Source organism: Oncorhynchus masou, chromosome 25 (genome assembly GCF_036934945.1).
Source record: "Oncorhynchus masou masou isolate Uvic2021 chromosome 25, UVic_Omas_1.1, whole genome shotgun sequence".
Classification (NCBI taxonomy): Eukaryota; Metazoa; Chordata; class Actinopteri; order Salmoniformes; family Salmonidae; genus Oncorhynchus; species Oncorhynchus masou.
The window spans coordinates 24,493,339-24,518,140 of NC_088236.1; the positions used below are offsets into that span (position 1 = coordinate 24,493,339).

A 24,802-nucleotide genomic window follows, 5' to 3' on the forward strand; every position below is an offset into this window, starting at 1 on the left:
AGAAAGGGGGAGGCTTGCAAGCCAAAGAACACCATCCCAACTGTGAAGCACGGGGGTGGCAGCATCATGTTGTGGGTGTGCTTTGCTGCAGGAGGGACTGGTGCACTTCACAAAATAGATGGCATCATGAGGTATGAAAATTATGTGGATATATTGAAGCAACATCTCAAGACATCAGTCAGGAAGTTAAAGCTTGGTCATAAATGGGTCTTCCAAATGGACAATGACCCCAAGCATACTTCCAAAGTTTTGGCAAATTGGCTTAAGGACAACAACAACAAGTCAAGGTATTGGAGTGGCCATCACAAAGCCCTGACCTCAATCCTATAGAAAATGTGTGGCCAGAACTGAAAAAGCGTGTGCGAGCAAGGAGGCCTGCCAACCTGACTCGTTACACCAGCTCTGTCAGGAGGAATGGGCCAAAATTCACCTAACTTAGTGTGGGAAGCTTGTGGAAGGCTACCTGAGACATTTGATCCATGTTAAACAATTTAAAGGCAATGCTACCACATACTAATTGAGTGTATGTAAACTTCTGACCCACTGGGAATGTGATGGAAGAAATAAAAGCTGAAATAAAGCATTCTCTCTACTATTATTCTGACATTTCACACTCTTAAAATAAATCGGTGATCCTAACTGACCTAAAACAGGGAATTTTAACTAGTAATAAATGTCAGGAATTGTGAAACTGGGTGTAAATGTATTTGGCTAAGGTGTATGTCAATTTCAGACTAAAACTGTACCACATCTACACGGGTGTTATCAGTTCTTGTGTTGACTTGTTATATTTCTAATTAACTTTAGATTTATAACTCCACAAATACGTTTGTCTAATGAAGATGGAATTTACAACATGCAAAAACCATTCCCCACATTGATATCTTGTTGTAACAGGTACCCAACTGTTTTATGTCACCATCCTCTAAATTAAGATTTATGTCAACCTCTTTAGCGTCCAGAATTTGTGCCAGATGAAGCTGGGAAACTGTTTCACGAGTTAGATTTTTTTATGCTACGAAGAAATGTAGTGGGCAAGAGTAAAAGTCGCTGGAGTTTTACGTCGGCACAATCAGCTGAGCGAGCGGAACTGTTACGTTGACGTATGACAACAAACTACTGTACTAAGCGAGCTATCGTTGAAGTACTGAGATGTATCATTTAAAATGATCCTTTATTTCAAGGATGATGCCGAGCTCCTAGACATGTCATAACATTTGCAGCCATTACTTGTGCGACTATGTTTATCTACGTTTTTGTTAGTAGCTTGAGTTAGCTGTCTTGCTAACATGTTCAGTTTGATGCATCCTGTAAACTTGTTTGTCTTTGCATTGTTGATGACAATACCCAATGCTGTAGGCTCTTCATATGAGATCACAGTGGATGTCGGAAAGCCATCAGGACATCTGAAACATTTCTGGAGGAGCACTGGTTTCTGGTAGGATAATGCACCTTTTTGATTTAGTTTAGAGTCATATTTTGTGGCTATGCTACCTTTCATGGCTACTGTCTGTTAGTTAATGACCACTTTGCAACAGTGTTAAAACAAAATATTTAAAAAAAACTACCTTATTATTAAAATAAGGGCAGGACCACATGCAAAAAAACTATTTGTCATAGGCTATTTTGTATTCGTATTTATTTAGGACCCCCATTAGCAGCTACTCTTTCTGGGGTCCAACAATATTAAGGCAGTTAAAAAAGTTAAAATATTACTATAACACTTTTCACATCGCATTAACTGTGTTCCCTCAGGCCATTACTCTACTATCGCATATCTACAATACCAAATCTGTTTGTAGAGGGCGTTTTTATTGTGTGTATGTGTGTATCTTCACAGTGCCCGCTGTTCCATAAGGTGTATTTCTGTTTTTTAAATCTGATTGACTTTGGTAAACAGAGGGATTCCCTATGGGTGGCTCAATTTGCCCGACGACTCAGCTAATTGTAAACACATGCTTTCTTCCCCTCTCCAGCCCCCCTCTTCCACACACCCAGTCCAACCAGTATGACCTGAGCAGGGACCAGGAGCTGAACCTGGCCTACGTGGGCTCAGTCCCCCATGGGGGGATTCAGCAGGTTCGGATCCACTGGATGCTGGAGCTGATCACAGCACAGTGAGTATGGGGGTGCCTGCTTTAGGGCCTTGAGGTGGGTTAGTAAATCAAATATGTACATGTTAAGTGACATTTGTATGTTGTATATCCCATTGTGATATGTCGCGTTAATCTAATTCAAAGTATTGTTTTGTAGCATTGACAAAGGAGAACTCCAGTACAACTTTAGCCAACTGGACCAGCTGATTGACCTCTTGTGGATAAATGGACTACTCCCAGGTACAGTACTTTCACCCACCTGATCTGGTGACTTTTATATATAAATAGATATATATATATATATATATATATTATAGTTGAAGTCAGAAGTTTGCATACACCTTAGCCAACTACATTTAACTCAGTGTTTCACAATTCCTGACATTTAATCCAGGTAAAAATTATCTGTCTTAGGTCAGTTAGGATAGGATCACCACTATTTTAAGATTGTGAAATGTCAGAATAATAGTAGAGTGATTTATTTAAGCTTTTATTTCTTTCATCACATTCCCAACGGGTCAGAAGTTTACATACACTCAGTTAGTATTTGGTAGCATTGCATTTGAATTGTTTAACTAGAAATCAACGGTGTCAGGTAGCCTTCCACAAGCTTCCCACAATTAGTTGGGTGAATTTTGTCCATTTCCTCCTGACATAGCTGGTGTAACTGAGTCTGGTTGGCAGGCCTCCTTGCTCGCATACGCTTTTTCAGTTCTGCCCACAGGTTTTCTATGGGATTTGTGATGGCCACTCCAATACCTTGACTTTGTTGTCCTTAAGCCATTTTGCCACAACTTTAGAAGTATGCTTGGGGTTATTGCCCATTTGGAAGACCCATTTGCAACCAAGCTTTAACTTCCTGACTGATGTTGCTTCAATATATCAACATTTTCCTACCTCATGATGCCATCTATTTTGTGAAGTGCACCAGTCCCTCCTGCAGCAAAGAACCCCCACAGCATGATGCTGCCACCCCCGTGCTTCACGGTTGGGATGGTGTTCTTCGGCTTGCGAGCGTCCCCCTTTTTCCTCCAAACATAACAATGGTCATTATGGCCAAACAGTTCTATTTTTGTTTCATCAGACCAGAGGACATTTCTCCAAAAAGTACCATCTTTGTCCCCATGTGCAGTTGCAAACCGTAGTCTGGCTTTTTTATTGCAGTTTTGGAGCAGTGGCTCTTCCTTGTTGAGCGGCCTTTCAGGTTATGTCGGTATAGGACTCGTTTTAATGTGGATATAGATACATTTGTACCCGTTTCCTCCAGCATCTTCACAGGGTCCTTTGCTGCTGTTCTGGGATTGATTTGTACTTTTTACCTCAAAGTACGTTCATCTCTAGGAGACAGAACGTGTCTCCTTCCTGAGCGGTATGACAGCTGCATGGTCCTATGGTGTTTATACTTGTGTACTATTGTTTGTACAGATGAACGTGGTACTTTCAGGCATTTGGAAATTGCTCCCAAGGATGAACCAGACTTGTGGAGGTCTACATCTTTTTTTCTGCGGTCTTGGCTGATTTATTTTTATTTTCCCATGATGTCAAGCAAAGATGCACTGAGTTTGAAGGTAGGCCTTGAAATACATCTACAGGTACACCTCCAATTGACTCAAATAATGTCAATTAGACTATCAGAAGCTTCTAAAGCCATGACATCGTTTTCTGTAATTTTCCAAGCTGTTTAAAGGCACAGTCAACTTAGTGTATGTAAACTTCTGACCCACTGGAATTGTGATACAGTGAATTATAAGTGAAATAATCTCAGTAAACAATTGTTGGAAAAATTACTTGCGTTATGCACAAAGTAGATGTCCTAACTAACTTGCCAAAACTATGGTTTAACAATAAATTTGTGGAGTGGTTGAAAAACGAGTTTTAATGACTCCAACCTAAGTGTTTATAAACTTCTGACTTCAACTGTATATATATATATATATATATATATTGTGGCAGACCAGGAGGTTAGCTCAAGACGTTTACACAGATCAGACATGGACAGAGTATGATTAGCTCTGTTTCAAGGGTGTTTATTAAATAATAAATCAAACGAAAAGGATAGTTCTCCCCAATGAGACCCTCTCCGGGATACCGTCTTCAACTACACGGAAGTCACCTTACTTCTCCCAGTCCTCCCCTGTGTGCTGCCCTTCTGGCAGCTTTATGGGGCTTGTACAGCTGGTTAGCAATCAGCCCTTGATTACTCAAGAACTCCCCAATCAGCCCCAATTATTCCTGGGTGGAGAACCCGTTGAGACCTGGCACGTCCAGCAGATGGAGCCATCGCCTCATGATGTATACTCCCGTCTGTCACCAGGCTTCAACGAGTCTCCCCCTGGTGGCTGACCTGCTTGTACGCGACTAAAAACTTACATACGCATATATATATGTATGTATGTGTGTATGAATGTGTGTGTATGTACAGTGCCTTGTGAAAGTATTCGGCCCCCTTGAACTTTGCAACCTTTTGCCACATTTCAGGCTTCAAACATAAAGATATAAAACTGTATTTTTTTGTGAAGAGTCAACAACAAGTGAGACACAATCATGAAGTGGAATGACATTTATTGGATATTTCAAACTTTTTTAACAAATCAAAAACTGAAAAATTGGGCGTGCAAAAGTATTCAGCCCCTTTACTTTCAGTGCAGCAAACGCTCTCCAGAAGTTCAGTGAGGATCTCTGAATGATCCAATGTTGACCTAAATGACTAATGATGATAAATACAATCCACCTGTGTGTAATCAAGTCTCCGTATAAATGCACCTGCACTGTGATAGTCTCAGAGGTCCGTTAAAAGCGCAGGGAGCATCATGAAGAACAAGGAACACACCAGGCAGGTCCGAGATACTGTTGTGAAGAAGTTTAAAGCCGGATTTGGATACAAAAAGATTTCCCAAGCTTTAAACATCCCAAGGAGCACTGTGCAAGCGATAATATTGAAATGGGAGGAGTATCAGACCACTGCAAATCTACCAAGACCTGGCCGTCCCTCTAAACTTTCAGCTCATACAAGGAGAAGACTGATCAGAGATGCAGCCAAGAGGCCGATGATCACTCTGGATGAACTGCAGAGATCTACAGCTGAGGTGGGAGACTCTGTCCATAGGACAACAATCAGTCGTTTATTGCACAAATCTGTCCTTTATGGAAGAGTGGCAAGAAGAAAGCCATTTCTTAAAGATATCCATAAAAAGTGCTGTTTAAGGTTTGCCACAAGCCACCTGGGAGACACACCAAACATGTGGAAGGTGCTCTGGTCAGATGAAACCAAAATTGAACTTTTTGGCAACAATGCAAAATGTTATGTTTGGCGTAAAAGCAACACAGCTCATCACAATGAAGACACCATCCCCACTGTCAAACATGGTGGTGGCAGCATCATGGTTTGGGCCTGCTTTTCTTCAGCAGGGACAGGGAAGATGGTTAAAATTGATGGGAAGATGGATGGAGCCAAATACAGGACCATTCTGGAAGAAAATCTGATGGAGTCTGCAAAAGACCTGAGACTGGGACGGAGATTTGTCTTCCAACAAGACAATGATCCAAAACATAAAGCAAAATCTAAAATGGAATGGTTCAAAAATAAACATATCCAGGTGTTAGAATGGCCAAGTCAAAGTCCAGACCTGAATCAAATCGAGAATCTGTGGAAAGAACTGAAAACTGCTGTTCACAAATGCTCTCCATCCAACCTCACTGAGCTCGAGCTGTTTTGCAAGGAGGAATGGGAAAAAATGTCAGTCTCTCGATGTGCAAAACTGATAGAGACATACCCCAAGCGACTTACAGCTGTAATCGCAGCAGAAGGTGGCGCTACAAAGTATTAACTTAAGGGGGCTGAATAATTTTGCACGCCCAATGTTTCAGTTTTTGATTTGTTAAAAAGGTTTGAAATATCCAATAAATGTTGTTCCACTTCATGATTGTGTCCCACTTGTTGTTGATTCTTCACAAAAAAATGCAGTTTTATATCTTTATGTTTGAAGCCTGAAATGTGGCAAAAGGTCGCAAAGTTCAAGGGGGCCGAATACTTTCGCAAGGCACTGTATATATATATCTATATGTGTGTATGTATGTATGTGTATATATATATACTGCTCAAAAAAATAAAGAGAACACTTAAACAACACAATGTAACTCCAAGTCAATCACACTTCTGTGAAATCAAACTGTCCACTTAGGAAGCAACACTGATTGACAATAAATTTCACATGCTGTTGTTTAAATGGAATAGACAACAGGTGGAAATTATAGGCAATTAGCAAGACACCCCCAATAAAGGAGTGGTTCTGCATGTGGTGACCACAGACCACTTCTCAGTTCCTATGCTTCCTGGCTGATGTTTTGGTCACTTTTGAATGCTGGCGGTGCTTTCACTCTAGTGGTAGCATGAGACGGAGTCTACAACCCACACAAGTGGCTCAGGTAGTGCAGCTCATCCAGGATGGCACATCAATGCGAGCTGTGGGAAGAAGGTTTGCTGTGTCTGTCAGCATAGTGTCCAGAGCATGGAGGCACTACCAGGAGACAGGCCAGTACATCAGGAGACGTGGAGGAGGCCGTAGGAGGGCAACAACCCAGCAGCAAGACCTCTACCTCCGCCTCTGTGCAAGGAGGAGCAGGAGGAGCACTGCCAGAGCCCTGCAAAATGACCTCCAGCAGGCCACAAATGTGCATGTGTCTGCTCAAGCGGTCAGTAACAGACTCCATGAGGGTGGTGTGAGGGCCCGACGTCCACAGGTGGGGGTTGTGCTTACAGCCCAACACCGTGCAGGACGTTTGGCATTTGCCAGAGAACACCCAGATTGGCAAATTCGCCACTGGCGCCCTGTGCTCTTCACAGATGAAAGCAGGTTCACACTAAGCACAAGTGACAGACGTGACAGAGTCTGGAGACGCTGTGGAGAATGTTCTGCTGCCTGCAACGTCCTCCAGCATGACCGGTTTGGCGTTGGGTCAGTCATAGTGTGGGGTGGCATTTCTTTGGGGGGCCGCACAGCCCTCCATGTGCTCGCCAGAGGTAGCCTGACTGCCATTAGGTACCGAGATGAGATCCTCAGACCCCTTGTGAGACCATATGCTGGTGCGGTTGGCCCTGGGTTCCTCCTAATGCAAGACAATGCTAGACCTCATGTGGCTGGAGTGTGTCAGCAGTTCCTGCAAGAGGAAGGCATTGAAGCTGTGGACTGGCCAGCCCATTCCCCAGACCTGAATCCAATTGAGCACATCTGGGACATCATGTCTCGCTCCATCCACCAATGCCACGTTGCACCACAGACTGTCCAGGAGTTGGCGGATGCTTTAGTCCAGGTCTGGGAGGAGATCCCTCAGGAGACCATCCGCCACCTCACCAGGAGCATGCCCAGGCATTGTAGGGAGGTCATACAGGCAAGTGGAGGCCACACACACAACTGAGCCTCATTTTTACTTGTTTTAAGGACATTAACTAAAAGTTGGATCAGCCTGTAGTGTGGTTTTCCACTTTTAATTTTGAGTGTGACTCCAAATCCAGACCTCCATGGGTTGATAAATTTGATTTCCATTGATAATTTGTGTGTGATTTTGTTGTCAGCACATTCAACTATGTAAAGAAAAAAGTATTTAATAAGAATATTTCATTCATTCAGATCGAGGATGTGTTATTTTAGTGTTCCCTTTATTTTTTGAGCAGTGTGTGTGTGTGTGTGTGTGTGTGTGTGTGTGTGTGTGTGTGTGTGTGTGTGTGTGTGTGTGTGAGAGAGAGAGAGAGAGAGCATCCCAAACATGCTTACATGTCTTGTGAGTTTGCAGGCCACGGAAGAACTGGGACATTTTCATATTCCAGGAAATGTGTACAGATCCTTGTGACATGGGGTTATGCATTATCATGCTGAAACATGAGGTGATGGCAACAGATGAATGGCACGACAATGGGCCTCAGGATCTCGTCACGGTATCTCTGTCCATTCAAATTGCCATTGCTAAAATGCAATTGTGTTTGTTGTCCGTAGCTTATGCCAGCCCATACCATAACCCCACCACCAAGGGGCACTCTGTTCACAACATTGACATCAGCAAACTGCCCGTCCACATGACACAATACACGTTGTCTACCATCTGCCCGGTACAGTTGATACCGGGATTCATCTGTGAAGAGCACACCTCTCCAGCGTGCCAGCGGCCATCGAAGGTGAGCATTTGCCCACTGAAGTTGGATACAACGCCAAATTGCAGTCATGTCAACACTCTGGTAAGGACGAAGAGCACGCAGATGAGCTTCCCTGACATCTTGTGCAGAAATTCTTCAGTTGCCCGGGTGATTGTCTCAGATGATCCCGCAAGTGAAGAAGCTGGATGTGGAGGTCCTAGGCTGGCGTGGTTACAAGTGGTCTGCAGTTGTTAGAGGCGGCATATGGTAGAGAAATTAACATTAAATTCTCTTGCAGCAGATCTGGTGGACATGCCAATTGCATGCTTCCTCAACTTGAGACATCTGTGGCCTTGTGTTTCGTGACAAAACTGCACATTTTGGAGTGGCCTTTTATTGTCCCCAGCACAAGGTGCACCTGTGTAATGACCATGCTGTTGTTTAATCAGTTTCTTGATATGCCATACCATTCAGGGGGATGGATTATCTTGGCAAAAGAGAAATGCTCATTAACAGGGATATAAAAAAAAAATGTGCACAACAGTTGAGAAAAATAAACTTTTTGTGTGTATGGAAAATGTCTGGGATCTTATTTCAGCTCATGGAACCAAAACTTTACATGTTGCATTTATTTTTGTTCAGTATATGCTTTCTCAGTAGTATTTTTCTTTTTGACTATGGTTCATATTGAGTTTTTTTTTCTACTTGTTTGTTCCAGGTTTTGAATTGATGGGCAGTGTGAACAACTACTTCACCAACTTTGAAGACAAAATGCAGGTGGTGGAGTGGAGAAACCTGGTGCATCTCATTGCAAAGAGGTATATTGGTGAGTATACTCTTCAGTGGTAGGTGAACACACAGTAACCTATGTAATCTTATGGATCATATAAATGGTATACTCACTAACACTATTCCTCCTGAATTACAGAGAAGTATGGCTTGGGAAGTGTATCTCTGTGGAACTTTGAAACATGGAATGAACCGAACAATCATGACTTTGACAACGTGACTGTGTCTATCCAAGGTATAAAAAATAAAAAATATTCCGACAGGTGGCAACAGTCCTGTACCATCATACTTTCTGTAAGGAATGAAAGAAAGCATAATATAATCTCATTTGATGAATAATAATTTGTCTGTGGTCTGTATCTCAGCACCCACTAGAGGCTATTGGTCTGCTTCCACTTCCAGGGTTCCTGAACTACTATGATGCCTGTTCTGAGGGCCTGCGGGCTGCCAGTAGGGCCCTGCGCTTGGGCGGTCCAGGAGACTCCTGCCACACCCCACCACACTCCCCCTACTGCTGGGCTATGCTGCAGCACTGCTACAATGGCACCAATTTCTTCACTGGGGAGACAGGGGTGCGGCTGGACTACATCGCCCTGCACAAAAAGGTGGGCCTGGGACCATGGTGTGTGTAAACTGCACACCTTCATTACTATGTTTTAACAATTATTCTGTCTGACTCTAGTCTCCTAACAAGAGAACAGTGCCTAATCCTGACAATTGAAGCACTCAGTTTCAGGATGAAAACTGGCTTGGGCTTGTGAGACTCAGTTCAAGTTTAGGTTTTGCTTTCTTTCAGGGTGGAGGCTATTCGTTACCCATCATGGAACAGGAGATCCAGACAGTGAGAGAGATCCAGGAGCATTTCCCTCTCTTCCGAACTCTGCCAGTTTACAATGATGAGGCCGATCCATTGGTGGGCTGGTCCAAACCTCTGGCGTGGAGGGCTGATGTGACATATGCAGCCATGGTGGTCAAGGTATGAAACAGTTAACTGACTTGTCTCCTATGTCCATCAGGTTTGGGGTCAATTCCATTTAAATTCCAAACTTTCCTCATTGAAATGCATTGAGGAACATTGGAATTTGAATTTCAGTATACTGTTTTTATGGAATTGACCCGAATCCTGCTGTCCACCAGGTGATCTCCCAACACCAGGACCTGCTGTTGTCTGACCAGAACAACACCATCAACTACACCCTGCTAAGCAATGACAATGCCTTTCTCAGCTACCACCCTCATCCGTTCACCCAGCGCACCCTGACAGCCCGCTTCCAGATCAACAACACCCAGCCCCCCCACGTCCAGCTGCTCAGGAAGCCTATACTGACGGTCATGGGGCTGCTTGCTCTGCTAGGTGAGGCTCTCTCCTGTAGTGACGGTCATGGGGCTGCTTGCTCTGCTAGGTGAGGCTCTCCTGTAGTGACCGTCCTGTAGTGACCGTCATGGGGCTGACCGTCATGGGGCTGCTTGCTCTGCTAGGTGAGGCTCTCTCCTGTAGTGACCGTCATGGGGCTGCTTGCTCTGCTAGGTGAGGCTCTCTCCTGTAGTGACCGTCATGGGGCTGCTTGCTCTGCTAGGTGAGGCTCTCTCCTGTAGTGACCGTCATGGGGCTGCTTGCTTTGCTAGGTGAGGCTCTCTCCTGTAGTGACCGTCTTGGGGCTGCTTGCTCTGCTAGGTGAGGCTCTCTCCTGTAGTGACCGTCATGGGGCTGCTTGCTCTGCTAGGTGAGGCTCTCTCCTGTAGTGACAGTCATGGGGCTGCTTGCTCTGCTAGGTGAGGCTCTCTCCTGTAGTGGCCGTCATGGGGCTGCTCGCTCTATTTATTTACGTCACCTTTATTTAACCAGGTTGACCAGGTTAACCAGCCTGAAGAAGTTTTCATTTACAACTGCGACCTGGCCAAGATAGCGCAAAGCATTTTGACAAAAACAATAGAGTTACACATAAACAAATAATAATAAATAAGTAGTTCTTTTCAATAGCTGTTGTCTTTTCTTGTAGTGATAAGGTATAGAACAGTTCTTGTTTTTTCCCACCAAATTTAGGTGGGACTTAATCTGTCTACCCAGATGTTCTAACTTTTTATGAAATGATGTTTAGTTTTTTATTATTGTTTTGCAAAAAGGAGAGACTCAAGTACTGTCTGAGGTTGTGGAGGTTGGGGGGACCGACAACAACACTGTGGGGATCCTTGCCAGCACCCATGACCCCCTCATGTCCTGGACCTCTGACAGCTGGCAAGCCACTGTGCTGATCTATAACAGCGATGACACCAGCACATCTACCACCACCGACCTCATTAGGGTGTCTCTCAAAGGATTCACAGGACAGAAAGGTGGGTGTTGACCAATGTCTGAATCAGGACTTAGTTTTATTTCATATGTAGAGTGCATTCAGAAAGAATTCAGACCTCTTCCATTTTTCCACATTGTTACCTTACAGCCTTATTCTAAAATGGATTGAATAAAAAATCCTAAATCTACACACAATACCCCATAATGACAAAGCGAAAACAGATTTTTAGAAGTCTTTGCAAATGTATAAAAATAAAATAAATAACATACCTTAATACTTATGTAAATCAGACACTTTTCTATGAGACTCGAAATTGAGCTTAGGTGCATCCTGTTTCCATTGATCACCCTTGATATTTTTACAACTTGGAGTCTACTTGTGGTATATTCAATTTATTGAACATGATTTGGAAAGGCACATCTGTCTATATAAAAGGTTCCACAAAACAAAGCCATGAGGTCAAAGGAATTGTCCGTAGAGCTCCGAGAAAGGATTGTGTCGACACAGATCTGGGGAGGTGTACCAAAAAATGTCTGCAGCATGGAAGGTCCCCAAGAACAGTGGCCTCCATCATTCTTAAACGGAAGAAGTTTGGAACCACCAAGACTCTTCCTAGAGCTGGCCGCCCGGTCAAACTGAGCGATCGGAGGAGAAAGGCCTTGGTCAGGGAGGTAAAGAAGAATCCAATGGTCACTTTGACAGAGCTCCTCTGTGGAGATGGGAGAACCTTCCAGAAGGACAACCATCTGTGTAGCACTCCACCAATCAGGCTTTATGGTAGAGTGACCAGACGGAAGCCACTCCTCAGTAAAAGGCACATGACAGCCTGCTTTGAGTTTTCCAAAAGACACCTAAATACTCTCAGACCATGAGAAACCTGATTCTCTGGTCTGATGAAACCAAGATTGAACTCTTTGGCCTAAATGCCAAGTGCCATGTCTGGAGGAAACCTGGCACCATCCCTACGGTGAAGCATGGTGGTGGCGGCATCATGCTGTAGGGACCTTTTTCAGTGGCAGGGACTGGGAGACTAGTCAGGATCGAGGCAAAGACGAATGGAACAAAGTACAGAGAGATCCTTGATGAAAACCTGCTCCAGAGTGCTCAGGACCTCCAGACTGGGGCTAAGGTTCACCTTCCAACAGGACAACGACCCTAAGCACACAGCCAAGACAATGCAGGGAGTGGCTTCGGGACAAGTTTCTAAATGTTCTTGTGGTCCAGCCAGAGTCCGGACTTTAACCCGATCGAACATCTCTGGAGAGACCTGAAAATATCTGTGCAGCAATGCTCCCCATCCAACCTGACAGAGCTTGAGAGGGTCTGCAGAGAAACTCCCAAAATACAAGTGTACCAAGCTTGTAGCGTCATACCCAAGAAGTCCCAATGCTGTAATCGCTGCCAAAGGTGTGGAGTAAAGGGTCTGAATACTTATGTAAATGTGATGTCTCAGTTTAATTGTAATAAATGAGCAAACATTTCTAAAAACATTTTGTTTTATCATTATGGGGTATTGTGTGTGTGTGTGTGTGTGTGTGTGTGTGTATATATTGACACAAAAACAATTGAATACATTTTAGAATAAGGCTGTAACGTAACAAAATGTGGATAAAGTCAAGGAGTTTGAATACTTTCTGAAAGCTCTGTATATAGTCAACTTTAAATGTTTCTTTGATGTTACAAACAAAATTGCAGTTGGATTCAAATGTATTATCAGTTCCGTAAGTATTGGATTTGAACTGTTAGTAGATGAGCAAAATAGTGACTTCAGCAGTTTCATGAATTGTGATTTTGACTTTAGGACTTGTGTATGTAACATATTACCTGGACAACAATGTGACCAACCCATCCCAGCTGTGGCAGAGCATGGGCAGCCCAGACTACCCCACAGCAGAGCAGTTCAGACAGCTGAGGAACATTGAGGTACAAAGAAAAACACCCTCTTCCATGAAAATAACATTTCTCTCAAATAACTAAGCTTGTATTTCAGTCAATCACATCATAAATTCCTCTTCTTTTTAAGTGACAGCAATGTATGAACATGGTCAGTTTTTTTTATGGATTGAACTACAGCCATTGTAGCTGAGCTGAATGGTTTGTTGATTTAACCCTAGGATCCTCAGGTGGATGGACCTCTGCCCTTCCCTGCTGAAGGCATCCTGACCATGTGGGCCAAGCTCTATGTGCCCTCTGTCCTCCTCATACATGTGTGTGCCCAGCCCAAGGCCACGCCAGACCAGGTCAGTGCCACCAGCTGACATGGGCTTTGATGACAGTATTATCCACACCTTGGTGATTTAATTTGTCTATCATTTCTTAGGATGGTATTTTCAAACTGTCCTGTTAAATCATCAATACCCTAACTGCATTTTATTGATCTCCTATAAGGTGAATGGATTGCGATTCATCAGCATCACAAAAAGCCAAGTTATGATTGTGTGGAAAGATGATTGTGTAAATTCCAAGTAAGTACTTTTTTTTGGGGGGGGGGGGGCTCTTCTACTTAGTGGTGAGTTGACATGTCTTATTTTTTTGTAGGTGCATTAAGACTTTTGAGGTGGAGTTCTCCAAAGACCAGGAAGAATTCAAGAGGGTAAACACCCGGGATACCATTTTCACGTCCTATGTATATTCACCAGGTAAAAATGGTTTAGAAAGTTAAAACTTTCTTTTGTGATCTTATGCAATAGTTGGCCTGTATTAAGCATTGTGGATTCACATGTGAAAATGTGTCATTTGATTACAGAAAACCTGGAAGTTAGTGGTAGCTACAGAGTACGAGCTGTGGACTACTGGGGAAGAACTGGAGAATATTCACTGACTGAGAAATATTCAGAGGAAAACTAGAAGTTAACTAGTATTTCCTACATGGTACCATGACTGATTGTACAAAAGCATATTTTTTTGTAAAATTTTTACTTTCAGAAAATATAATCGGCATTATTGACTTAGTCTGAAATGTTTGTTTACATGGAATAATTTTTCCATACAAATATTTTGTAATTTCACAATCAATAAGTAAATCTTACCATTTTGAATATTTTGTAATACTCATGAGACAGTGATAACATTATATAATGCTCATGTTTTTCCCCTGGACAATGTACTCACCAAGCCAACTAAGTTTCTTTAAACTCTATTGTTGCCAACACAAACTGATGAACAGTGAATGAGCAATAACATAGTGGTGTTAATATTCATATAGGTATTTCTGTGATGTAGAGTCTAACTCCATTGGATTGGTGCAGGCGTCATGCTCAAATGTACAATTACTTTTATATACAGTACCACTCAAATGTTGACACCTACTAAATTTTTACATTGTAGAATAATAGTGAAGGCAAACTATGAAAGAACACATATGGAATCATGTTGTAACCAAAAAAAGTGTTAAACAAATCAAAAGATTTTAGATTCTTCAAAGTTGCTACATTTAACCTTCGACAGCTTTGCACACTTGGCATTCTCTCAACCAGCTTATCTTGGAATGCTTTTCCATTCAATATATTTTGATTAACATGTTTGGTTACTATATGATTCCATATGTGTTATTTCATAGTTTTGATGTCTTCTACAATGTAGAAAATAAAGTAGGTGTTCCAACTTTTGACTGGTACTGTACATGAGGGGCATAATATAATTTTTATATAAAAAAATCTTATGCGATTTCCCTCTTTAGTCATCAGTAAATATCTCTGTCCAAGCCAGCACGTTGTAGGGATCCCTTGGCAGCACAAGTTCCTTCATAGTAGACATTTAGCAAGCTCCTGTTGAGCAGAGAAAAATCAGAGGGTCAACTGGGATGCTAAATTTGTTGGACATCCCAAAAATAAACATTTGCTTTAGTTGTAGAAAGCACATTTATGCTGGTAATAAATATTTGTTGAGTAGGAATTGAGTTAAGTAACTCTCAGTGAATGTTTAAAGGCGGCACTCAGCATTTACAGTAATGCAGACAACACTGATCCTTCCTCTGATGGTGTAGTCCGGATTACTATAAAGCATTTCATAACAATTGTTGATGTAAGGGCTTTATAAATAAAATATGAAAAATGTAACCCATACCAGACTGCAGCACGGGCTCAAATTGTCCAGCCATGCAAATCTCTTCCTGCTTGGCGCGAATGCTCCTCTGGATGGCTGGTGGCAGACCACGGGGGTTACGGGAGAATATCAGGGAGTAGCCATCCTCACAGCTTCCATCGTCCTTCAGGGTACGGCAGGCATATGTGATGGCATAGTTGTCATAGTCGGTGTCAATCACCCAGTAGTTGTCACCTGAGAGAAGAGGAGAGTATTGTGAGTATCGTGCGCAGCTTACTAGTTGTTATTTCTGCATCTGTAAGTGTATTTGTGTATAACGGTATATTTAGTAGATGTACCTCCGCTGGACAGATAGCTGGCCAGGCCCTGGTAGTTCATGAACATCTTTCCAGGGTTGGCAGAGTCTGGCACAGTGTACTGGGCAGCCATGTCAGCGCACACAACCCAGAATCTGTAAATAGGGGAAAGTATTTCCAATCAACTTATCGTAGATACAGTATTCATGTAAAATGGCTTTAAGTTACAAACATGTAGTAGATGTAAGGTTTTCAGTTTGACCCTTATACACAGATTCGGAAAGCCATGTTCAATTTAAGACTATTACTACTTTTAAGACTACTATTAAGACTATTACCATTTCATCAGAAATAACCTCCAGGCAGCTCTTACCCAAAAAGTGTGACACGTCCCTTGGAGGCGGCGACCATGGAGCCGTCGTCACCGATGGTGTACTCAGCTGAGATGTTGTCCTGGAGGAAGAGTCCCTCAGGGTCCTTCTTCTGCAGAGCGTACCACTTCCCTGCGTACTGGAGCACACACAGATAAACTGGTTGGTTGAAGAGCCTTACAGGTAGCCTAGGCAATTATTATTTCCTCCAAACTGGAGCAGGAGTGTTGTAACTATTTTTCTAGCTGTGTACTGTGGCACTAGCACATAAAAACAGATGTAGGGCCTTGCAGGACAGCTTGGTCTTCTATAGAGAACTGTTTGTTTTACTCACTCTCTTGGGGTCAAAGTCATCCTTGACATTGAAGCTGTCCACCACACAGGAGGCAGCCCAACTCTGTTCCAGACCCGCCAGGAGCACCACCACAAGGGCCAGCATATGGAAGTCCATTTCTAGAGAAGAGAGAAATTCCATAAGTATAACTTCATATGTAATAAAAACAAATCAATATTTTGATAAAGCACAATAGCTGGTCCTCTCAATTGGTAACTACATTTGTATAAAAAGCCCATAACATAAAAATATTCACAGCAACATTTTAACATTCCCATGAAAAGTAGCAAAAACATACCTTTTCAGGAACAAAGCAAGAGGTTAAGCTTCAATGAAGTTGCAGGTATGCGTTTCTCTTCTGTCTAGGATCCTTATATACACAAGGCACAGACGAGCTCACTGATTATATTTTCACATCTTGGTCCTAAGTGGAGGGTTAAATCTTAATCTATTACTAATCCAGTTAACAAAATCCTACCCCAAAACTGTTGCACTCTCCCATACACAATGAAATGGCTTTATGTAATTGTAGCAAGGGTATTTTCTAGTCTAAACACAGAGAAAGCACATCTAGCGAATTAGTTTACCTTAGCCAAGCCAAAGTACTGTTTACATATGGGCATGGCAACACCAAGGTATTAGATAGTTCTTTAGTGACATGGAAATAAATTACATGCATGTCTTATCAGTTGGTAACATATTCATTGAACAATGATTAATAATTAGGGATTGGATATCAAGTTCAGGCAGTTGAAGAGTAAACAATTATTCAATTGTAAGAATACATGCTTTATGAAATTAACAGTCCACGTGGGACTGTTAATGCCCCTGGGTTAAGTAACATGATCTGTTGCACCAGTTTGGTTCTGTAATCCCAGACAAAATGTTCTTGGACAGACCGCTGAAGCACATTACAAGAGGGTTGACACCAGGTGAAATGGGTGCATAAGTGTTATTTCTGAAAATGATTTCAGTGAGCAAGGCCATACGTTGAATCATCCCTTGCTAATATATATATATATATATACTGTGCACTATAGATAATATACATAGTTGACAAATAAAGCTTTTGTCTTTTTCTATTATTAACCACTTCTGTCATTGTTGCCTGGGGATGAGCTTGAATTACTGCATCTTGGCACCTTTGGCTTTCGGCCATGACAACACAGTGCCAGGTCAAGGGTCTGCTCCGCTCCACTCCACTCCAGTCATGACAGCAGACCACAGTCGTCCTATTTACGTGCATGGCCATGACACAGAAAAGTACGATCTTGTTTCATGTAATAATGTTTGTAATAATGCTTGTTTCATGTAGCTTCAGTTTTAATGTCCAGAAGATTAGAAAGAACAAATATTAGAGTTGATGAATGACGCTTCATATTGTGTAGACTAGAGGGGGGGAATCCATAATAGCATATCTATTACTCAAAAACAAAGGAAGTGTGACAAAAAAAACAAGTTATTGAAGCAAGTGCAATGGAGAAAGGATGAAAGAATGATGATTCAAAGAGAATAAATATTTACCATTTATTTATCAAGTAGTATGTATGACAATGTCATGAGGGTGTGTAACAAGGGTACAAACATTTAAACTTGACTTACAATAGTGCATTTGTGATATTACAGTTAAATCCAAATAGCAAGCCATTATTTTATATGTCATGTAAATGACTACAAAAAACTATATTTGGTCTCCAGACCAAGTGAGGGTTTATCGGTTAGACTGCACACGTCAGTAAAATAACTGTGCCGGAGAGTTTTGGACCAAGTATATCCAGGAAAATAAGAGTGGAAAAATACAGGAGCAGTGTGAAGAGCTTCACAGTAACTTCTCCCAGTGCCAGCTCATTTCAAAATCGACTCTTCACTGGCTGTAGTGAGAGACCAGGAAAAAAAAGTAGGTGTCAAGTTTCTATACAGAAACAATCAAGTGTTTAATAAAATTAAGCAGCAGTTTTTACTGCCATATGTTGTTATTCAGGCGATTCCTATAGAACACACAAAAGACCTATTGATGGACCTATATCTAAGCATGCAAATGTGTTTACTTAAAAGAACAAACATGAGAGCAAATTGCCAGTAATCTCTTAAAAACAAACAGACGTTTACCTTCTGCTAGCGCCTTGGCAATTTTCTCTTGTTCTTCACGAACCTTCTTCTCCTCTTCCTCAATCCTTCTTTCCTCTGCAGCAATAGGCTTTAGTTCATCTGAAATTAATTTAGAGGGGGAGAGGGTGTTAAAATCAAAACTTAAAATGGAATTACTTCTGAAAAAAAATCAAACACCATATGATGTACCTGTAATCTATTTATGTTTAGAACTATGAAGAATCCTATGTTATTGCAGGTTTTCAACAAGTTGGAGGTCAGTGTCTGCATGGCTTCAATGTTAAGGTTGCTAGTTTAGCTAACGTTAGTCTGTGGCCACAGTATAGGACATTTGTACTCTAACGTTAGTATGCCACCACCTGAGGCGTCGATGCAAAACCTTTATTCAAGGTTCACAACTCACCATATCTCCTCTTGCCAAATACTATACCAGCTAACAAAGCTGAGTACCTTGCGGTCTGTAATGAGAAACAAATTACGCATATCAGACAGTATCACTCAGGCAATGATTTAATGCTAACATTAGACAAACGCTAGCTAATTCACGGGCTTTTTTATTTCACATTTATTTAACTAGGCAAGTCAGTTAAGAACAAATTCTTATTTACAATGACGGCCGACGCCGGCCAAATCCCAACGACGCAGGGCCAATTGTGCACCGCCTTATGGGCCTCCCAATCACGGCCAGTTGTGATACAGCCTGGAATCGAACCAGTGTAGACCGCTGCGCCACTTGGTAGTCCACAACAACAATTTGCATGCAATGTCAAAGCTGTCAGCTGATGCATAACATGCGCAAATGATTACAGGTTTGGAAGTAATAGCTATGTGTTGAAAATGTAGCTTGCTAACGTTATTAATTATTCCACTAGCTAGGTTGTTAGTTAGCCAGCTGTCTGAGTTTGGCAGAGGTCTTGGACAATGCAGCATTGTTATGCAACTTATTCGCTGCAAATTAGGAAACAATTCACGATTTATTTTTAAACAAAACTACTTTCAACAGCATGTTACACAAATGTGTTGCCACAAACCTTAATAAGCGGTGACACTGCCACTGGAGGGACCATTTTGCTGCTGGTTTGTGTTGGTTCGCCTGCTACAAATTTTTGCGCAACAACAGCACCAGAGGTCACTCTACTGATGAAAAGGATTGTGGGAAATTGCCGGTGTCTAATTTTGTTAGCGCTATCTGGAATCCTTGGGATGTAACCCTTACCTAACCTTAATCATGGATTAAACCATTGAAAATACTGTAATGAAACAGTCCCAATGATCCCATATAGCATTATCAAAGCCACAATGTCAAAGACATTTCTATTTCTACAATGTCCCTTTTTAAAATACATTTTAAACCTAATCCTAACCTCAACCAAATTGCTAATTTTATGCCTAATCCTAACCTTACATTAAGACCAACAACCTCATGTTTGTTGTCATGAATATTTACGATATGGACATTTACCTTTGTGGCTGTGATAACTAGTGAAACCCCCCTTCAAATTCACTTGTGGTTCATATGTTTTATAAAATTACAAAAAATATCTTAATTTTATCAAACCTTATAATCCTCAATTTCATAACCGAAAATTTAGCTAAATGTTCTAGATTATCAAGTGTGACGTATTAAAATCGTTCACCACCTTCTGCACTATCAACACTAACCACAAGATGCCAGCAGATGCAAGCTTTTGTGGGTCTTTGCTTCAGCCAGGTAGCAGGCTAATTGGGCAGGATCAGACAGATTAGTAGAGTATGGGATCTACTCCTGCTGTAGTGAATGTATTTGCTGCTACAGAAAGCTTATCATCATGGTAAAGTGTTCATACATTCCAAAGCATACATGCCAAGCCTATTTTAATGATGCAAAACATACCCTCACAATCAGTAGGTAAAATATGTTGTTTAGTTTCTCCATCTGGGATTTGGCCTCAATCTTGCTCGGCATGACACATGAATGGCAGCAATTTACAACAACCCCTCTCTTCCTTTAGGCTTGGCCCAGCTTCCCCACCTGCCCAACTGTCCTTATGTCATGTCCGTGCTTCACGTAGTCATTGTTTTCAAAGCACTCCAAAGCCAGCTGCAGGTACTGAGGTAGAATAGCGATCAGGTCCACCGTGTTGAGCATGCTCCTGGCGAAAGTCTGGAGGTCAGGTGTGGACATATTTACAACAACCCCTCTCTTTAGTTATTATGCCCCCAGCCTCTGGAATAGCCTGCCAGAAAACCTGTGAGGGGGTGGGGGGGCTGAAACTGTGGACATATTTAAATCACATTGCGTTGCCAAATGTACACATCATTGCTTTATTAGTGAGTGACCATGTTTGCCTCTGCAGCAGTAATATAACGGCACATACAAAAATCATGTAGCATTATTTCTCTTTATTTGAGCGTACAAGATATGATTGCAAAATCAAATCTCATTAAAGCTCCATGTTAATCAAGTGTTCAAAAAATACAAATGAAAACTGAGAAACAGCATGTGACATAAAGGACATTAAGCCAAGTAGAAAGTGTTTCAATCATTAAATGCATAAAAATATATATAAAAAACGAGCAAATAGAATCAACTTGACCTGACAGGGCAAGTTGCTCCATAGCTGTGGAGCTCTTTATGACAATGCACTGTCTATATGGTATTGTTAACAGGCCTACCTTTTGGGGGAGAAGCACTCTCATTTGGTAATATGTGTGAAGTGCAGGGGTAGAAATGGAGAAAGAAAATCACTCCTGGAGCCCTCCAATGTAAAATCTATGAATTCAATGTGAAATGCAAAATTTTACATCACAAAATGTTTTCACGTCCTGAACCCCCTACCCCAGACTCCCTCCCATTTCCACCCCTGGAAAAGCATATCTGATGGGTAAGACAAAAGGGTGCATGGGTTTTCAGCAATTTCAAAGTTAACATTACTTTATTCAACCCGATACTATATATGTTGCCAATGTAAGAAAGATCAGGCAGATATTGTGTCTTAAAGAGTCCTAAACAGTTAGCTGTAGCATCATGTAGTGTGTCCAACTCCACAACAAAGTGAGATCTTCATTGCTGTCCTTTTGGCAAACCTAATTTTCCCCCGGTTCTTCATGTTTGCGGTGTACTCGTGGGATTTCAGTTTGGCGTAGTAGTCTGAGAACTTGTTGAAGAGGATGGAGATGGGCAGTCCGTTCAGTATGATTCCAAAGGAAATACAGAAGAAAGCAAAGAGACGCCCCAGGATGGTCTCTGGATACATGTCTCCATAGCCCACGGTGGAGATGCTCACCTGGAGGGCAGAAATTACAAGAGTTATGGAACTTGAACCCCTTTCACAGTCAAAATGTAAAAGTGTTATCTGTCCCACTTCAGTCACAACTTAATAGCATACCCTTTCAGAAAGAGATATACAGGGACTAAAAGTGGCCTGACTTCATGTCCAGAGTGTTGATCATAATTAAGCACATACGGCATGCTTCATGTGAACAGGCATGGACATGGACAGATACACATATTCTAATGGAGGTGCGCTGACCTAAGGTCCACCCTGTAATAGCATTATAGTATTAAGACACTATCCAGGAGCCATATAAACCATCCATTTAAATAATGTCAGGCCATGCAGTTCATATGAAACAGTTACTGGTACTTTGATCAGTGTTTAAGCTTATCATTCAGTTAGTGGCCACTGACAGCCATTAGTACACAGTGCAGTAGGTAGTATTATGAGGTGACTACAGAGCGAGCCATAGACCAGACACACTACAGACCTGAAGCCAGACCTGAGCCTCCCTGCATCATTGCTGGAAGATCACCAGAAACAAAGCTGAATATAAAGCTACAGAGAATGAAAGTTTGACTTTTTAAAAACTCCTAACGGCCTATTGTGAACTAATATACTTACAGCAGCCCACCACCATGCATGGGGGATGCTTGTGAAGTTGGTTTGGGGCACGTCATGCTCCACAGTGTAGACCATGGCAGAGAAGGCGAAGATTCCCATGGCAATGAAGAGGAAGAGGCAGCCCACCTGCTGGTAGCACTGGCGGAGTGTGAAGCCAAACGCCCTCAGCCCGGTGGAGTGGCGCGCCAGCTTCAAGATACGAAATATACGCATCAGCCGCATAATCCGCAACACCTGGCCCAGCTTCCCCACCTGCCCAACTGTCCTCATGTCGTGTTCGTGCTTCACGTAGTCATTGTTTTCAAAGCACTCCAAAGCCAGCTGCAGGTACTGAGGTAGAATAGCGATCAGGTCCACCGTGTTGAGCATGCTCCTGGCGAAAGTCTGGAGGTCAGGTGTGGACACCAGCCTGAGCAGATACTCCATGGTGAAAAAAGCAATGCACAGAGACTCCACAAATTCACAGTAGGTCTTCCCGCTCAATTGGCCAGAGGGAGTCTTGTACTGCATATCCTCTACTGTGTTGAGTGTCATGGCCACCAGGGATACCAGGACAAACAGGCTGGAGACCAAGGCCATGAGCTTGGCAGGGACAGATGAGAAAGGTTTTTCCATTAGGTTCCAGATCACTCTGCGGTTATGGCCCATGAACATGTCCTGAAACAGCTCCTCATTCTCCTCGATCTCCACCTCGGCCTCCAGCTCTCTCTGGATGTTCAGCTGCTCGTTTATTTCGTCCTGTCGCTCCTCAAAAGAAATCCGGCAGCAGCGGTGGGTGTTCTTGATCCTCACGCCCCAGTAGTTGATCTCCTCCAGAAAGTTTCTGGGACACAGCTCATCTTTTATCCACAGCACCCCAGTTCTGTAGAAGGTGAAGATGTTGTTGAAAATCTCTGGGTCCCTGTCGAAGAAGTACTCATTTTTCTTGACTTGGTAATCGTCACACAGGTCCAGTTTCTTGTTGTGGTCTGTATAGGTGGCAAGCCGCCCTATCCTAGTTTTGGGGTACCTGGCCGCCAACCGGTAAGCTATCTGATAGGACTTCCCCCCAACATTGATGTTGAGATTGTAATTCTTGGTGGGTGAAGCCAGCTTTGAAAGAAGAGCCAAAGGCTTCTCATCTTCCTCATCCTCATACTCAGAGTAGATGTCATAAATGTCCTTGCTCAGTTCCTGCATGGAATTCCACTCTTTTATACAGCTGTCCTTGGTGAATGGAAGGGTGCTGTCTTCTGAGGGTCTTCTAAGTTCAGCACTAGTCCCGGTGACTTTGTAGTTAGGGAAGAGGCTTTGCCTCCTGTTCCAAAGGTTGAGCATCCTCCCGGTACTTCCCATGTCGTTGCCTTCCGTGGGCTATACAGCAGACGGCAGATTGAAATCTGGGAGCATTACTGTTCTACTTTAATACCCCCCTCTGATTAAGCACATGCAGAGGATGTTAGCAGGATGCATTGCGTGCCACGGCCCCATCAATGATGCTGACAGAGGATCCATGTGCTTACAGAATATTTACATACCATTATCCCCTCCCAAGCTCCTCTGGCCCTGTGTGTAATGTAAGTGCTTTAATGTGTTTGGACCCCAGGAAGAGTGGGGATCCCTAATAAATACAATATGTCTGTCAGTGAACACACTTCATCAACTCACTTCCTTAGAGTCTGTAAACAAGTCTGTATATGGTATGTGTCATCAAACTGAGTATATGAAGACAAACTGATACATGAACTCTCCCCTTCATGAATTCATCAATAGATTATCTGTAGTGTTGTTTTGGGCAGAGTAAGGACTGCCGTTACCTCAACTGCATCCTTGTCGACTAATCAAATCAAATTTTATTTGTCACATACACATGGTTAGCAGATGTTAATGTGAGTGTGGCGAAATGCTTGTGCTTCTAGTTCCGACAATGGAGTAATAACCAACGAGTAATCTAACCTAACAATTCAAAAACTACTACCTTATACACACAAGTGTAAAGGGATAAAGAATATGTACATAAAGATATATGAATGAGTGATGGTACAGAACGGCATAGGCAAGATGCAGTAGATGGTATCGAATACAATATATACATATGAGATGAGTAATGTAGGGTATGTAAACAAAGTGGCATAGTTTAAAGTGTCTAGTGATACATACAGTGGGGATAAAAAATATTTGACACACTGCCGATTTTACAGGTTTTCCTACTTACAAAGCATGTAGAGGTCTGTAATTTTTAAATCATAGATACACTTCAACTGTGAGTGTTGAGACGGAATCTAAAACAAAAATCCAGAAAATCACATTGTATGATTTTTAAGTAATTCATCTGCATTTTATTGCATGACATAAGTATTTGATCACCTACCAACCAGCAAAAATTCTGTCTCTCACAGACCTGTCCTGTTCTCCACTCATTACCTGTGTGAACTGCACCTGTTTGAACTCATTACCTGTATAAAAGACACCTGTCCACACA

The 24,802-nt window shown here is 42.3% G+C and overlaps 3 protein-coding genes and 1 long non-coding RNA gene across 4 annotated transcripts; 1 reads left to right on the forward strand and 3 right to left on the reverse strand.

Annotated features, from left to right (window-relative positions):
* The first annotated feature begins 1,075 nt into the window (after nucleotides 1-1,075).
* On the forward strand, nucleotides 1,076-14,344 carry idua (alpha-L-iduronidase). The gene is made up of 14 exons (XM_064936974.1): nucleotides 1,076-1,438; nucleotides 1,977-2,117; nucleotides 2,254-2,336; nucleotides 8,942-9,049; nucleotides 9,152-9,247; nucleotides 9,415-9,617; nucleotides 9,809-9,988; nucleotides 10,150-10,366; nucleotides 11,137-11,346; nucleotides 13,108-13,229; nucleotides 13,421-13,546; nucleotides 13,695-13,771; nucleotides 13,845-13,945; nucleotides 14,053-14,344. Exons 1-14 carry the CDS (start codon nucleotides 1,290-1,292, stop codon nucleotides 14,151-14,153), a joined length of 1,914 nt encoding a protein of 637 aa, XP_064793046.1. The 5' UTR covers nucleotides 1,076-1,289; the 3' UTR covers nucleotides 14,154-14,344.
* Nucleotides 14,345-14,410: 66 nt separating this feature from the next.
* On the reverse strand, nucleotides 14,411-16,836 carry LOC135513939 (purpurin-like). Its single transcript, XM_064936975.1, has 6 exons — nucleotides 16,650-16,836; nucleotides 16,352-16,470; nucleotides 16,020-16,156; nucleotides 15,689-15,801; nucleotides 15,372-15,584; nucleotides 14,411-15,073 (listed from the first exon to the last, which is right to left on the reverse strand). Exons 2-6 carry the CDS (start codon nucleotides 16,466-16,468, stop codon nucleotides 15,063-15,065), a joined length of 591 nt encoding a protein of 196 aa, XP_064793047.1. The 5' UTR covers nucleotides 16,469-16,470; nucleotides 16,650-16,836; the 3' UTR covers nucleotides 14,411-15,062.
* A 1,014-nt stretch (nucleotides 16,837-17,850) lies between these two features.
* On the reverse strand, nucleotides 17,851-19,600 carry LOC135513522 (uncharacterized). Its single transcript, XR_010451554.1, has 4 exons — nucleotides 19,492-19,600; nucleotides 18,864-18,918; nucleotides 18,461-18,559; nucleotides 17,851-18,222 (listed from the first exon to the last, which is right to left on the reverse strand). It is a non-coding gene; the product is annotated as an uncharacterized LOC135513522 (long non-coding RNA).
* A 1,865-nt stretch (nucleotides 19,601-21,465) lies between these two features.
* LOC135513523 (potassium voltage-gated channel subfamily V member 2-like) lies at nucleotides 21,466-23,676 on the reverse strand. Its single transcript, XM_064936401.1, has 2 exons — nucleotides 22,342-23,676; nucleotides 21,466-21,726 (listed from the first exon to the last, which is right to left on the reverse strand). The coding sequence occupies exons 1-2, from the start codon at nucleotides 23,674-23,676 to the stop codon at nucleotides 21,466-21,468; spliced, it is 1,596 nt and encodes a 531-aa protein (XP_064792473.1).
* Between the last annotated feature and the right edge of the window lie 1,126 nt (nucleotides 23,677-24,802).

Bases quoted from the DNA above. Each gene is read 5' to 3' on its own strand.
- idua (XM_064936974.1), top strand. From the start codon at position 1,290: ATGTTCAGTTTGATGCATCCTGTAAACTTGTTTGTCTTTGCATTGTTG. The intron at 9,618-9,808 runs GTGGGCCTGGGA...GCTTTCTTTCAG, and splicing joins ACATCGCCCTGCACAAAAAG to GGTGGAGGCTATTCGTTACC. The intron at 9,989-10,149 runs GTATGAAACAGT...GCTGTCCACCAG, and splicing joins ATGCAGCCATGGTGGTCAAG to GTGATCTCCCAACACCAGGA.
- LOC135513939 (XM_064936975.1), bottom strand. From the start codon at position 16,468: ATGGACTTCCATATGCTGGCCCTTGTGGTGGTGCTCCTGGCGGGTCTG. The intron at 15,802-16,019 runs GTAAGAGCTGCC...CCCTATTTACAG, and splicing joins GGACGTGTCACACTTTTTGG to ATTCTGGGTTGTGTGCGCTG. The intron at 15,585-15,688 runs GTACATCTACTA...CTCTTCTCTCAG, and splicing joins CAGCTATCTGTCCAGCGGAG to GTGACAACTACTGGGTGATT.
- LOC135513523 (XM_064936401.1), bottom strand. From the start codon at position 23,676: ATGGGAAGTACCGGGAGGATGCTCAACCTTTGGAACAGGAGGCAAAGC. The intron at 21,727-22,341 runs GTAAGTATATTA...TCTGCCCTCCAG, and splicing joins ATGCATGGTGGTGGGCTGCT to GTGAGCATCTCCACCGTGGG.